Consider the following 16,722-nt stretch of genomic DNA (forward strand, 5'->3'; position numbering starts at 1 on the left):
ATATATTATTAGTATATAAAAAACTACTGATATGTGTGTATAAATTTTGTTACCTGCTACTTTGCTGAAAGTATTTATTAAATCTGAGAGTTTTCTGAAGTCTTTTAGTACAGGATTAGACTGACCACAAATAAAGATAATATAATCCCTTTCTTTCCTATTTTTAAATCATTTTTGTTTATCTTTCTTTGTTACTGTACCTTACTATTTCAAGCACTGTGTCAAATAAAGAGGGAGGGAGAATGGAAGGAAGGAAGGAAGGAAGGAAGGAAGGAAGGAAGGAAGGAAGGAAGGAAGGAAGGATACAGAGAGGAAAATATTATGATTTAACTTGTATATGTGACTATGAATTTATGCATATCCAGCATTTCTAGCCTTTTATAGTATGAGTTTTCCAAGTATCTCCTAATTATCCACTGAATTTATTTAGTATCTGTTATGTCTCCTTTTTCATCACTAATTCCACCTTCTTTTTCATCACTTTGGATCTTCTGTCTTTTTTGATTCATATGGCTAAATGTTCTCTTATAAAAATTATTTTTTGTATGGGGGAAAGAGGGAGAGAGCAGGCACAGGCCTCAGTCTGTGTGAGGAGGTCAGAGGAAAGCTTGCAGATACTGGTTCTCTCCATCCACTACATGGCTCTTAGAAATCAAACTAAGGTTGTTGGCTTATCAGCAAGTCAAGGTCAGAAAATCTTTGGAGCTGGAAGTCAGCCTGGTCTACAGTGCAAGTTGTGAATCAGTCAGGGCTACCCTCTGTTTCAAAACAAGTAAGACCATCTACATGTAGGGTTACTATAGAAAGGAATAGCTAATTCAAGAATTTTTTTGCTTGTTTTCATGACTGATTCCATTGTTGGTTCTTATCTTTCTACATTATTTAGAGAAAGGACAAAGCAGGTGGAAATTAGCTATCCTAGCAGACATAAATGGTCAGAGTAATTAAAGGAATCACGGGGAGAGTCAAGAAAAAGATATAGTAGATCCTGCAAGCCTGGGCAAAGAATGTGGGGAAGACTGGGCTTGCCTGTAAAGGTGGAGGGGAAGGACAGGAGTACTGGGAGACATAAGAAGAGCAGACTGTTGGAAAAATTGACTTGGGGGTTAATTTTGAAAGAAGAGACAAGCCAATGGATGAGGAAAAGTGTAAAATGTGAAAAATGAAAAGAGGATTCTGAGGGCTTTTACCTAATCAAGTAGGAAAAAGGTGAAACTTAAAAAAAAATTAAAGGCAAAGATTTTTTTAATGGTATAGAAATAACACTCTAAGGACGAGTAAGATGATTCAGTGCCTAAGAGCACTTTTTGCAATGGCAGAGAACCCTGGTCCAGTTCCCAGTCAGGTAACAACCAACTCCAGTTCTAAGAGATCCAATGCTCACCTATGAATTTCATGGGCAGTCCACACAATATGAACAAGACATATAAATAGGCAAAATATCCACATACATAAAAAATAAATTAATATTTTTAAAAAAACACACACACAGAGGACTGGGCAGACAGCTCAGTCATTAAGAGAATGTGCTCTTGCAAAGGACTAAGCTTGGTTCCAGGCAGTTACATTGTGGTTTATGACCATCTATAACACCAGTTACAGGGGATTCAAGCTCTCTTTGATTTCCTAGTGCACCAGGCATACACATGGTAGACATACATACATACAGGTAAAACATCTATATCTGTAAAAATTAATACATAAAATTTAAATACATATTTGTAATACATCAAATTAAGTACTTGTATGAAATACTTTCTACAAATAGGTATATTTAAAAGAAAAACTACAATTATGAGGAGTCATCTTTGGTTGCATCTATGGTGCTAAAGGTCAACTTCAAGTGTCATTCATTAAATGCCACTCACCTTATTCTTGGAGACAAAGTCTTTTTTTGGCTTGAAGCATGCTAAGTAGACTAGGCAGGCCATCAACAAGCCCTGGGGAATCTACCTATCTTCACTTTCCCAGTACTGGGATTATAAGCATGCATAACCATGCCCAATTGTTCAACATGAGTTCTGAAGATAAAATCAGGGCTTACAGGGCAAGTAAGTGCTTACTGAAAAAGCCCCTTATGTTTTTAAGCAATGAAAACCTACTATGTAATAAATGCCCCCCTCCTTCTGAGATAGTTTCTCTTTGTGGCCCTGGATATCCTGGAACTCAGGAGAGGTCAGGAACTGTAGACCAAGCTCACCTCAGACTCAAATCTACCTACCTCTGCCTCCAGAGAGCTGGGGTTAAAAGCATATGCCACCACCGCCTGACTTATAGAAGGTTTAAAATAAGTTTAAAAAGTCCATTCCTGGGGATGGAGCAATGGCTCAGAAGATAAGAGCACTAGCTACTCTTCAAAGGGACCAAGTTCAACTCCTAACATCTACAAGATAGCTCACAACCTTTTCAGGTTAAACTCCAGTTTCAGGGATTTGTGTGCTCTTTTGGCGTCTGTGAGCATCACTACATACATTCAGGCAAAACAACCACGTATATTTTTATGTCCTTGTCTACATTAAATGAAATGTTCAAAAATTTCTATATAAAGGCAAGGAGTAAATTATGTGGAAAAAAGAGTAATTTATGTTTTGAAATGAGTGCGATTCTAGTCTTCTAATACAGGCCTTACTATAAAATCATCACCTCTTAAGAAATTTTATGTAAGAAACACTTGCATCAACGTCTGTTCCTGTCTTGTGTTCCCATCCAACTCAAACCTTATCCTCATAAAACTCAAGAGCAGTAACTTCCATTTAACTCAAATCAAATGTCTTAATACTTATAACATTTTTAAAATGCCAGTCATCATAAAATGTTTAAAATGTTTGAATAAGAACTACGAGCTGGAGAGATGGCTCAAAGGTTAAAAGCACTGGCTGCTCTTCCAAAGGTCCTGAGTTAGATTCCTACCAACCACATGGTGGCTCACAACCATCTGTAATGACATCAGGTGCCCTCTTCTGGCCTGCAGAAATATGTGCAGACAGAACATTGTATACATAATAAGTAAAAAAAATCCTTAAAAAAAAAGAACTAATGAGTCCTTAAAAACAACAAAATGAAACAAAGTAATTTTTGTTTGAATCTGGCAAGACTAAACAAAAAGCACATCCTGTCTTTCCATCCCTCTTTGCTAAGATGATGTAGAATCATTGTTTATGTGCCTGAGAGGACTGCCTGCAATTATTTCAAGGAAATCAAAAGTAACTGTTTGCACATGTTGTCCTTTAGTATGTAGGACAGCTCTAAAGATACAAAATCTTCAGCTACTCAAGTTGGCCAGGTGGTGGTAGCGCACACCTTTGTGAGTTCGAGGCCAGCCTGATCTACAAAGAGTTCCAGTATAGACTGCAAAACTACACAGAAAACCCTCTCTTCAAAAAAACAAAAAAGTCGATTGTATTTCATGACATGACAACGCTGGCACGGGACAGGACAGTATTAACTAAAGGACTAACAAATGACAAAATAAAGCATGTAAGAAAAATATCACACTATAATAGATAGTAATATGAGTCTAGGAAAAAAACCACTGTGATTGTAACTCTTACATATTCACCAAAGTGCTTAAAGCCCATTGATATACTTATTTCTCTCACTTTATTTTTTTTTCTTAATGAGGCAGGGGGCATCTCAGGCTGCCCAGGCAGCCTGAACTCACTACATAATGGAATAGGTCTTAAACTTGATCCTTCTGCTTACACTTCTCAAATGGGAATATGGGCACGTGCCACCTCCTCATCAAATATATGAGGTCCTGGGGATCAATCCCAACGCTTCATGCATGATAGCCAAAGATTCTACCAATTGAGCTACGTCTACAGCCTCCTTCATGCCTCAATTTTTTAAAACCGCACATGCAAGTTCATATAGATTGTGTGTGTGTGTGTGTGTGTGTGTGTGTGTGTGTGTGTGTGTGTGTTCACACACACATGAGCCTGTGCCCATGCATGTGTAGAGTGGAAGACAACCTCGGATGTCATCATCAGGAAAATCCACCTTAATTGGACTGAGCTCACCAATTAAGTTAGAATGTCTGGGCAGCAAGTCACAGGATCATCCTGTTTCCACTTCCTCAGTACTGGGATTACAAGTAAACACTGTCATATCAAGAATTTTAATATGGGCTCTAGGGATTAAACTCAGGTCCTTGCAACTGCAAGGCAAACCATCCCCTAGCTCTCCCTCTTCTGACTTTTAATAGTCCCTACATTTCCTATATCTGCATAGTGGTTCTCAACAAGGAGCAATTTTGTTCACTAATGATTTAAGAATAACTGAAGACATATACATATTTGTTTGTTTAGTTTTTCTGAAGATAAGACCTTTCTATGTAGCTCTAACATCCTAGAACTCACTATATAGACCAGGCTGGCATAGAACTAATAAAGACCTTCCTGACTCTATCTCCCAAGTACTGGCACTAAAGGTGTGCACTGCTATACTCAGACTTTAGGAAGTTGGACCTGACAATAAATATACCGAAAGACACTAAACCTAACACTTTTTACAGCAATGTACAAACTGGCACAAAGGGTCTATGAGTGGTAAGAAACTATAATGTGGATCTATCACTACATCTACAAACAACTCCCAACTGTGGATATTCATTTTGCAGCATTTTTGTTTGTCTGTTTTCTCCAGACAGGGTTTCTCTGTGTATTCCTGGCTTTCCTCCAACTTGCTTTGTAGACCAGGCTGGCCTTGAATTCATGTATATTCATGTGACTCTGTCTTTCAAGTATTGGGATTAAAGGCATGCACCATCACTCCCAGCTTCATTTTGCAGTTTTTGACACATTAGATTTTCTTGAGTAATGTATACACTGAAAATTTTCTCTCACAGCTCCTGATTTTGGTGATAATTACGCTGGTAGGTTAATTTGACAAGTTATTTGAAAAGTCTTATAGAACTTTCCACTAAAAAAAAAAAGCTACATTTGCTGAATATAAATTATATTTCAATAAAGTTGATTTTAATAACGTATAGAGATCAAACAAAAGTAATTCTAAGAGTTTTATAATAACTAGAAAGTAAATGACATGTGGCATAAAGAAAACACCTGTGAATTAATCTACGTACCCTGAGTTCCAGTTTTTGCTGAAGCAGAAGATGAACTCAGTAGAGGATCTGAGGAAGGATCCAAGAAACCTGTTTTATATGAAAGCTGAGTTGCATCTTCTGATAGGTTATCTAAACTCAGCTTGTTTTGTCTGCTGGTATCTAGAAGATCTTTTCCAAAAAATGCTTCCTAGACAAAGATGAACACATAAGAAAATTATTAGTTCTAAAATTCTGTAAAACTAACATTATCCTGTCATCATTTTGAGAAGAAAAGCTTTGCATTTAACAATTTAAAAAACTGAATGCAGAAATATACAAAGATCCTGTTGATTTTGTATAGAGTGTATTAAATTAATTTTAATATCTTTCTCAAAAACAAAATTAAATATAAGCACAATGTGTCAAATGTTTGTTTCTAGAAACTGCAAAACAAAATACTTCACTTTTTCAAATAATTCAAATTTTAACACTGATAAATAAACTGATAAATGTTTTAGTGTTATTGGCTTCTTTTTTTTTGGGGGGGGGGGGTTGAGACAAGGTTTCTCTGTATTGTTTTAAAGGCTGTCCTGGAACTCTCTCTGTAGACCAGGCTGGCCTCAAATTCACAGAGATCCGCCTGCCTCAGCCTCCTGTACGCCACCAATGCCTGGCTGTGTTATTGGCTCTTAATTCATAGCACAGGCAGAGGCACAGCTTCAAAAATGCCATCCGTAATTATAGCTCACCTACTGAGGATAACAAAAGATTCTGACCTACTACTTTAGGATCTGCACGCCTCTAGAATTTGCAGTAATCTCATGCTGAAGCATATTAGCACATCAGAGGGCTTTTACTATGAATCTGAAGGACTTCAATCCATGCATAGAACATTTGCAGCCTACGAAAGGCTACTGAGATGAACACTTCTCCACTATAGGAGCAGCGCTTCAAGGTGAGTTCTTCTCAATATCAACACAGAAGACAAAAAGACTCCTTTCATTTGTTTTAACACAGCAACCATGCATTAGGATAGTTTCTATTCTGTAGCCTCTCCAGAGTTTGCAGGAGCTAGTAACATTTATCATATACCTGGCATACACACATGAATAGAAGGTTCACAGGCATTTTTACCCTTTAAGTAAAAATGGTCCTAGTGTCCACAGCAGGTAGATAGATCAATGTTCAGACTACAAAATGAAGGGGTGGGAGCAGTAGGTTTTGTTTCATGCAGTACGAGAGATTGAAGCTGCAAGTTGAAATTCAGTCCTCACATAAGTTAAGCAAGAATAGCTTACACTGGGTATGTTCCCAGACTGAAATACAGATATTAAGGGAATAAAGAGAGGAGTAGCAAAAGGTACTTGCCACAAAGCACAGCCATCTCAGTTCAGTCTTGGGATCACACAGTGGCAGGAGAGAACCTGTCCTCTGACCTCCACATGTGTGTCGTGGGGTATGCAAGTGCACATAAATATTTAAAAGCATGTAAGCCCATATTATCAAAGAAAAGTTCTGAAATATATGACCAAAAGAAAGAAGATTGAAAGATTAGGTCCAACAAAATGTGCAAATGAAGACTTCTGTAAGAATAAAATAAAATAAAACCACAAAATTTCATGGAGATGGCACAAAAAATGTGCTGGCTGGCTGGTTTTATGTCAACTTGACTCAAGCTGTAGTCATTTTAGAAGAAGGAATTTCAACTGAGAAAATGGCCCCCAATAAACTGGCTGATGGCAAGCCTGTGCTGCTATTTCCTTGGCTGCCTGTTATGGGAGAGTCAAGCTCACTGGGGATGGTGCCACCTCCAGGCTGGTTGCCCTGGGTGCTTTATGAATGGGTCATGGAGAGCAAACCAGTGAGCAGTAAGTAGCCCTCCACTGCCTCTGCTTTAGTTCTTGCTTATGGATTCCTCCCTGACTTCCCTGAGCAATAGAGTGTCACCAGAGATTTTTAAGCTGAAATAAAGCATTTCCTCCCCAAGTTGTTTATGGCTATGTTGAAGACACTAAGACAATTTTTTTTTTTTTTTTTGGTTTTACAAGACAGGGTTTCTCTGTATTGTTTTGGAGGCTGTCGGTCCAGCCCGGCCTCGAACTCACAGAGATCCGCCTGCCTCTGCCTCCCGAGTGCTGGGATTAAAGGCGTGCACCACCATCGCCCGGCAACTAAGACAATTTTAATAGTACTAATTTTAGAACAGGCATTACAGGGTTGAGGCATGGACTCAGTTGTGAAAGTACTTGCAGCACTAGTATGAGGAGGAATGGAGCTAGAATCCCCAGAATCCATGTAATGCCAGCATAGTAGCACATTTCAGTAATCCCAGTGCACATATGGCAAAAGGGAAGGCAGAGATGGGAGACTTCCCAGATGCTTATAAGACAGCTAGTATATTTGTTACACACAGTAAAGTAGCACAGAACCTGTCTCAAACAAGATGCAAGGAGGCCCTTTGAATTCTCTGTATTCACCTACGATCACTTGCACAATCCCTACCCACACATGCTCTCCTCTCTCTCTCTCTCTCTCTCTCTCTCTCTCTCTCTCTCTCTCTCTCTCTCTCTCTCTCTCTCTCTCTGTCTCTGTCTCTGTCTCTCTCTCTCTCTCTCTCTCTCTCTCTCTCTCTCTCTCTCTCTCTCTCTCTCTCTCTCTCTCTCTCCTCTCTCTCTCTCTCTCTCATTCTCTCATTCTGGCAGATAATTCATAGCTTATTCAGATTTTTCAGAGTTTTAAAATAAGCTATTTAACTACAAAGCTAAAACATCTTTGATGTGTAGAAATCAGTTACTGGTGTAATCCTTTTGAGGCAGATGGATCTCTGTGAGTTCAAGGCCAGCCTGGTCTACAGAGCAGTTCCAGGACAGCCTCCAAAACAATACAGAGAAACCCTGTCTCCAAAAAGAAAAAAGTGTAAACTTCAGTAACCTGAGACCAACTCAATACTTTTAATGATTAATGAATTTGGCAAGCTTTAATTTTTTGGTTTTGGTTTTTGTTTATTTTCAAGTCAGGATTTCTCTGTGTAGCACTGGTTGTCCTGGAACAAACTCTACAGACCATGCTGTCCTTAAACTCAGACATCGGACTGCCTCGTCTCCCAAGTGCTGAAACTAAAAAACAAAAGGATGTGCCACCACTGCCCAGTAAACCTTTTCATTTCTTAGAGTTAATATCAAAGAGAAGCTCCATGTGGTTTTCAACGAGACACTGTGAGTAGCTCCAAGAATGAACCACCACCACAGAGGACAGGCCTAGGACAAGAGCTCTTATAGACACATGATTATATAAATGCACCGTGGCACGTGAGGATCTTAGAGACAACTTGTAGGGGTTCGTTTTCTCATTCCTCAATGTGGTTCCAGAGATCAAGCGCAAGACATCAGGCTTAGTAGCAAGAGCTTTTACCTTCTGAACCATCTCAACAGATTAAGATTCAATGATTTTAGAGGTTCCTTTAAAATCTATGGGGCCCCTTATAATGGAACAGCATTTATACCTAATGTGTATGACTGGACATTGGGAGCCCATTCCCCATAGAGGGATACTCTCCTAGCCTAGACACACAGGGGAGGGCCTAGGCCCTGCCTCAAATGATGTGACAGACTTTGCTGATCCCCATAGAAGACCTCACCCTTTCTATGAAGCAGAAGAGGGGTGGGATGGGGCCAGTGGGGGGCATAGAAGGATGGGAGGGACAGGGAATTGGGATTGATATGTAAAATAAGGTTGTTTCTAATTTAAACAAAATAAAAAGTAAAAAAAAAAACAAAATGCAAATATCAATTGAACATGTGTGTGTAAAACACACACACACACACACACACACAGCAGGTAAGGAAAGAATGGCCAAGAAAGAACATATATTTAAATGTTCTTTTGTAAATAGCTGGCTTCCATACTTTGATAATCAGCTAAAGGAGCTTTCTGAATATGGGTAACAGAAAACAAACAGATCCATAGGTGAAGGAGCAGATCATCATCTCAGGACATGATGGTAATTAAAGAAACTAATGAACCCAATTCATTTATATACCACTCATCACATAGGAAAGTGAACTGGAAATGGAGAGATTGCTGCTCTTCTAGAGTCCCAGCACCAGTATGGGGTTCACAAATGTATGGAACACTAGTTCCAGGGGATCCAATGCACTCTTCTAGTCTCTGTGTGCACCAGGCAATGATGTCAGACATACAAAATACTCATACATTAAAATAAAAAAAGCTAAATTAACATTTCACTTTTCCCTGTCAAAAACATGCAATTAAGGTTTTTATGTTGCAGTTGTTAAATTGTTAAAACAACTTTAAATGCAAGTTTAGGGGCTTAGGTATGTAATTCAGTTACTACAGCATGTACCAAGATGCATGACTCCCAACAGCCTTTTTAAAATTCTATTTAAAAAAAAAATATCATCCAGTGCCCTACGGTCAAACAGCTGAGACCTGGGGACTGCACACTGAGCATCCCATTCCGACGGAGTCAGCCGGCACAGAGACTGCCAGCATCCAAGTCCCATTCTCCACCCACGGGACCTGCGAGTTAAGTGTGGGCCTGTTTCCGGCCTGCATTCTGGTGCCCTGCACAGAACCACAGGAGACCTACGAACTGCACAGTACAGATGACGCGAGTCAATTCACCCTGAGACTGCTAGCATCCTGGTCCCTTTCTCCAGCCTGCCTTCCAGTGCCCTGTGGGCAACCAGTTATGACCTGGGGTCCGCACACTGCCAATCGGGAATCAACCCGCCCAGAGACTGCCAGCATCCAAGTCCCATTCTCGACCCACGGTATAGGCAAGGTAATTGTGGGTCTGTTTGTGGCCTGCCTTCTGGTGCCCTGAGCAAAACCACCAGAGACCTGGGGACTGCGTACTGCGGATCCCATCCCGACAATGTCCAGCCTACCCAAAGATTGCCAAGGCCCTGGTACTAGGACCACCTCTATCCACGCAAGATGAGAGCCACCAGAGTACTGGACCTGCTTGCACCCACCAGAAGAGAACTGTGGTCACGAACTCACCAGGAGAGGAAGAGACTCCTTCTGTACCCAATGGAAGAAGTGATGGAAAGGAGATAATATAAAATAACACTCAGCAACAGACCAATATGACACCATCAAAGTCTAGAGACTCTTCTGAAGCAGAAGAGAATGACCTTAAAAACAACTTCATGAAAATGATAGAGGGCCTCAAAGAGGATATGATAAAGAAATAGAAGAAAAAACAAACCAAAAATTGCAAGAAACAATTCCAACAGTGCAAGGGTTGAAAGCTGAAAAAGAGACCAAAAAAAAAAAAAAAAGACACAGTCTGAAGGAATGTTGGAAATAGAAAAGCTGGGCAAACCGTCAGGTACTACAAAATCAGAAAGGAAAGGGAGGACATAACAATGAACGCTGGGGAAATCTAGAGAATCATCAGGTCATACTTTGAAAAACCTGTCCAGAAAATTCAAAAATTGAAAGGAAATGAACAATTTTCTGGATAGATATCACTTGCCAAAATTAAATCAAGAACAGATAATCAAATTTAAAAAGACCTATAACCCCTATGGAAATAGAAACATCATCAAAAGTCTCCCAACCCAAAAAAGCCCAAATCTAGATGGCCTCAGTGCACAATTCTACCAGAAATTCAAAGAACAGGTTATACCAATTCTCCTCAAAGTTTTCCATGCAATAGAAACAGAAGGCTCCTTGCCAAACTCTTTGAATGAGGCTACAATAACATTGACATACCCAAGCCACACAAAGACACAACTAAGAAAGAGAACTTCAGACCAATATCCCTCATGAACATTGATGCAAAAATACTCAATAAAATACTGGCAAATGCTCAATATCCCTAACCATCAGGGAAATGCAAATCAAAACAATGCTGAGATACCATCTTATTCCAGTCAGAATGGCTAAAATAAAAAACACCAATGAAAGTTTATGCTGGAGAGGATGTGGAAAAAGGGGAACACTGCTGATGGGAATGCCAACACATATAGCCACATTGGAAATCAGTATGGAGATTCCTCAGGAAAATGGGAAACAGTCTACCACAAGACCCAACATTCCACTCTTAGGCATATACCCAAAGATGCACATTCATACCACAAGGATGTCTGTTCCACTATGTTCATAGCAGCATTATTTGTAATAGCCAGAACCTGGAAGCAACCTAGATGCCCCTCAACTGAAGAGTGGATAGAGAAAATGTGGTACATTTACACAATGGAGTACTACTCAGCGGGAAAAAAAAAAAAAAACAATGGAATCTTGTAATTTGTAGGCAAATTAACGGCACTAGAAGAAACCATCCCAGTCACAAAAAGAGACACATGGTATGTACTTATTGACATATGGATTTTAGACATGGATCAGGGGAATGCCAACCTACAATCCCACTGCCAGAAAATCTGGGAAAAAGAACCATCAACCAGTGACTGATGAAAACAGAGGCAGACACCCACAGCTAAAAACTGAAATCCAGTGACAGAGAGGGAGGAGTGATGAGCAAAGGGGTCAAGAATGGGCTGGTTTAACCCACAGAAACAGCTGACCTGAACAAGGGGGGGGGGGAATTCTTGGAGGCCAGCATGAGACTGATCCAGACCCCCCTGAATGTGGGTGCCAGTGAGGAGGCCTAGGCAATGTAGGTGGCCTTGGGTAGTAGATCATTATTTATCCCTGGCATACAAATGGACTTTGGGAGCCCATCCCACAATGAAGGACTCTTGGGGGGAGAGCCTAGGCCCTACCCTGAACAAAATGACAGATTCTGGAGATCTCCCATGTAGGGTCTCACCCTTCCTGGGTAACGGAGTGGGGAATAGGTGGAAGATTGGGGAACCTGGTGTGGAGGGAGGGAGAGGAAGCAGGGATAGACATGTGAAGCAAGCTTGTTTCTAATTTAAATTAAACAAAGAAAAAGAAAAAAATATCAAGAGCCATGTACAGTGACACATGTCTTTTTATCCCATCAGTCAGCAGGCAGATTTCTTAGAGTTCAACTGCCCAGCTAGTATAACTAGTGAGATGGGGGTGGTGTAGAAGGAAGAGGAAGAAGGGGAAGGGAGCGGGGAGGGAGAGAAGAGATGAGGGGAGAGAGGAGAGGAGAAGAGGGGAAAAGAGGCAAGATAGGTGAGGGGAGCAGAGGGGGCAGAGCAGAGCAGAACAAAAGTAAAGAACATAAAGACACATCAACCCCCCCAAAAAAATACTGTTTTAAAAACAGTAAACAGTACAGAATATGAGGTAATGAATCAGTACATAAAATGCTGGTTGTGTAAGTATGAGGATCTAAGCCCAGATCCCTAGTTAAAGCAAGAGTCTACAACTCAGGGCTGAATGGGTGTAGGAGAACGAGTAGAGACTAACTGGTCATCCAGAGTGACCTCTACATTCAGTGAGAGCACTCTCTAGCATGGATTAGATAGTAGACAGTGAGATGGCTCAGCAAGTAAAAGCATTTGTTATCCAAGCCTGACAACCAGATTCCACAGTGGAAGGAGAGAACTGGTTCCCAATAACAATAAAATGAATAGTAAGATGGAAAGTCTTGGAGGAAGAGATCAAATGTGAATTTCTAAACGCATGCACAGGCTTGCTGTTCATACACACACACACCTATAACAGACACACAGACTCTGATTTAAAGACTACGCTCTGTAACCAGCATATAGTCAGCTAAGAGGCTAGTAGTCTAGGGGCTAGGGAGATAGCTCAGTATGTAAAGTGCTTGCTACATTAACATGAAGATCTAAATTTAATCCTTAGAATTCATCTTAAAAATTCAGAGAAATAGTGTTGAGGCTACAGCAGGGGCTTAGTGATCAACCATCTCAGCTGACTCAATGAATCCCAAATCACAACTTTGGAATAACCCTGAGATCTTTGATCTATACCCACAATTAATGTGTATTCACATCCATATGTCCAAACAGACACATGTGTATATATATACACAAAATTAATGTCAGGAGGCAGAGGCAGGAGAATCTCTATGAGTTCGAGGCCAGCCTGGTCTACACAGTGAGTTCCAAGATGAGCAGGGCTGTTACACAGAGAAACCTTGTCTTGAAAAACCAAACAAACAAAAACGAAAAACAAACAAACAACAAACAAACATGCAGTCACTAGTAGAAAACTAAGGTTAAAAAATATACATAACTGAAGCAAGGGATCTATTTAAAACCTAGTTCTGAATCACAGGAATAGTGTTGTTAAGTATTAAGTATTAAGGCAGACACTTAATGATAGTGTATTCTAATTCAATCTTTACCTGTAATGAAATAAAGGTGTGGGAAGAATAAATAACGTACTAAAGAACTAAGAATTAGGTAATTATAGGTGAAGATGTTTACAATCTATCCTGCCTCTAACATGGCATTCTCCCTAATATGTTTTGAATTGTTCTGTGACTTAATGAAACTAGAAAGACTTTTCCACTAATAATATTGTAATAATAACAACTGTCCATTATAATCAAGTAAATAGCAAACACCTTGTAATTTCAAAACTTAGGATTCTGACTCAGGAAGATGAGGAGTTCAAGGTCATTTTGTATTTTATAGCAAAACACTATACCAAAAATTTACAATAATGTTTCAGTTTTCTTTGGATTAAGTCTCTGTATGGGTAAGAAATTATTAAAGCTATGATTTTGGCTGCTGAGAACTTTTCAATACTGATATAGGAAATATCAATGGGAGCGAATTGGCATGTGCACATATATGAATTTACCATCCTGAAAGTGTCTTTGTTTGTTTTGGACAACAGCACACTTAAAACCTAGAAGGCATAATTGAGAAAGAAAGAAAGACAAACTTCACAGGTTTGGAAGACGCTCAGTACAGGATACCTGCCTATGTTCACAAGATTCTGACTCTGCTCTCAATGGACACACATAGACACATTCCTTCAAGAAAAAAATATGGAGGCACACACAAAAGCAAGTATTCATTCTTTGATGTCATCTAGTAAAGTGGATGACATGACAACTGGGGAAAAACTACACAGAATGAGCAGAATGTTCACATAAATATACATTAATACATTTCCTAAAGTAGCAAACCAAGCAATAAAATATGAAGCAGAATATTACTTGTAAATAAGCAGGAAAGGTTTCTTCAAGCTTATTTTTCCTTTTTCGATATCTCTTCTTTATTTTTTCAGTGCTTTCAGCAACAGAAACAGGCTCGTCAACTAGAGTATCTGGTAGCTGCTCACTCCAGCCTGAAAGAAGAGCCAATTTATAAACATTTTGGTACTTGCTTTCCAGAAGAATACAGTAATTTCATAGCTTGCCAATATGCAAAGTTAGGCATAAACAAATAAGCTTTTATATCACACAAAGATCCTAAAACACATTTCTAAATTTTAAATATCTTGAATATTCCATTTAATATTAGTACAATTCCTATTCTTTCTTTTATGGGAGTGGGAGTTAGGGGAGAGAGAGTACCCTACTTAACTGGAACTTACTATGTAGAGCTGACTGGCTTTGACCTCACAGTAACCCACCTGCCTTTGTCTCCCAAGTGATGGGATTAAACACATACAACACATACAACACAAGGCCTGACTCCTAGTCTTTCTAAATAACTAGCATCCCCATGCAAAGTAAAAACATGATTTCCAAAACAGTACATTTACAGATTTCAAAGGATGAAAACACCAGATATTCAGAATTACAAGGAAATGGCTACTCACAAACTCCTAAAAAAAAAAAGAAAACTCAGTGGATATGAATAGCACTTTTTGAAGATAACACAGCTTGTTCAAAAAGAGTACAACCACACCAACCCAAACCACAAACCCATTAGAACCAACAGCAAGTACTTGTCAAGGAATTAGACATTTGTCAAAAAAGCTAAAAGAAAAACCAAATGGCTCCCCAGAGAACTCACAAATGAGATGTAGCTATGAAGTTTATTGCAGTAAAATAAAAACAAACCTGAAAGCTTGAGCCAAAAAAGAATCTTTCCTACCATTAAAGAGGGCAAAAAAATATAAACAGAAAATAAGCCCCCCCCCAAGACTTTCTAGAGGATTAATAAAGTACGCTTTTCACAAATAGACAATTAAATACTGTAACACACAAAGAAGTATCAAATGGGCAAAGGTTTCAAATATTTTATATTACAAAGCAATCAATTATATGAGGAAATAAAACATAATTGAAAGAAGGTCTAACATGAATTAAAAAACAATATTTGAAATAAAAAATTCAACAAGTGAATTTGCTTTCACTTTATTAGAAACATGAAGATACTGAACTAAAAAACAGGTCTATAGAAATTATATGGATCATTGAAAACAGAAAACACACAAAATAGTTTCATTGAAAATATTAAATTATTTAATTAGGGATTATTAAACCCATGTTAAATCAAATAAGGAACTTCTTGAAAATCACTACAATTCTAAGTTCCTCAAAATAGAAAGGAATTTCTGATTTTTTTAAAGTTTTAAAGGGAGGGAAGGGCTACATTTGCAAGGAATACAAAGAAGATATATTGAAAACATCACAAATTTCTTCCTATTCCATCTTAAGACATATATATATATATATATATATATATATATATATATATGCATACAGCTGTGCCTCAAGAGAGAAGACAAGCACTTTAAGTTTTTAAAGACAAGGTTACTCTATGTAGTAATGACTGTCCTGAACTAGCTCTGCAGACCAGGTTAGCCTTAAACTCAAGAGGCCTGCTTGCCTCTGCCTCTTGAGTAATGCAATTAAAAGTGCATGCTATTACCACTTGGCTAATGGAGCATTCACAGAACGGTCTGGCTTTTTTCTTAAGCAAGGGTGACAAATTGTACTGATATATTTATAAAATACTATCCTTAAGATTTGTTGGGCTACTCTGCCACTTTCAATAAAAGCCTGTAAGTTTAAATTGTATAAAGTCATTAAGGCAGACAAAAAAAGGCCTTTTAAAAAGTGAGCAGAAAGTAACTGATAAAACTAAGTTAGCTAATCCCTTTACAGGAAACATTTAATTGGAGGGAGTAGTAAGGCCTCAAAATGTCAAAGAAAAGGTGAGGAGTGTGCTTAACACTGCAAGACCCTGGATGCCATTAACAAAACAAATGGAAAGAGGGAAAATGGTGGTATGTGCCTATAATTGCAGCACTGGGAAGGCTGAGGAGACCATAGGCTATGTACAGAAATGGCCACTAACTGAACTATAAGATCAGACCCTATCCCTACCCATTCCCAAACACCCTAAAACAAAACCCTCAAAACTCAAAAGAATATAGTCTGGTGGAGCGACAACATTTTCTTAAATCTATAGCATTCAAATTCAGCCTTCCACCAAAAAGCACAGGTGGTGTGTAGCAGTATCACTTTAGTGACTGTTCATTCAAACAGATTATCAAAGCAAAATCAGTACTATACCATCATCTCTGCTAGGCAACCGCTCAGATACAGAGCCTGAAGAATCTTTTCTCATCACAGATCTTTTGGCTTTTCCTTGTCCCGTTCGACTTCTTTGTCGGACCATAAACCCACCAATACCTATATAAAATAGAAATCATATAAAGAGATAAGTAATTCTCTCCAGAATTCTATAGTAAGAATAATGGCTTTGTCTTTCTTTTTTCTATAATCTGTAACGTGTTTTATATAAATTAATAATCTCATTTTTGCATGTATATGGGTATGT

The 16,722-nt window shown here is 38.8% G+C and overlaps 1 protein-coding gene across 13 annotated transcripts in view; it reads right to left on the reverse strand.

The window, feature by feature from the left end:
• Kmt2c (lysine methyltransferase 2C) overlaps window positions 1-16,722 on the reverse strand; it is a 191,967-nt gene that overhangs the window by 51,647 nt on the left and 123,598 nt on the right. For all 13 annotated transcript variants that reach the window (XM_040739277.1, XM_040739283.1, XM_040739278.1 and 10 more), the window contains 3 exons: window positions 16,455-16,574; window positions 14,142-14,272; window positions 5,084-5,252 (listed from right to left, as the gene is read on the reverse strand). In XM_040739277.1, the coding sequence (XP_040595211.1) occupies window positions 5,084-5,252; window positions 14,142-14,272; window positions 16,455-16,574 (420 nt within the window). The remainder of the gene's footprint in view (window positions 1-5,083; window positions 5,253-14,141; window positions 14,273-16,454; window positions 16,575-16,722) is intronic.

The sequence above is a fragment of the Mesocricetus auratus genome, unplaced genomic scaffold (genome assembly GCF_017639785.1).
Source record: "Mesocricetus auratus isolate SY011 unplaced genomic scaffold, BCM_Maur_2.0 Super-Scaffold_100676, whole genome shotgun sequence".
NCBI lineage: Eukaryota > Metazoa > Chordata > Mammalia > Rodentia > Cricetidae > Mesocricetus > Mesocricetus auratus.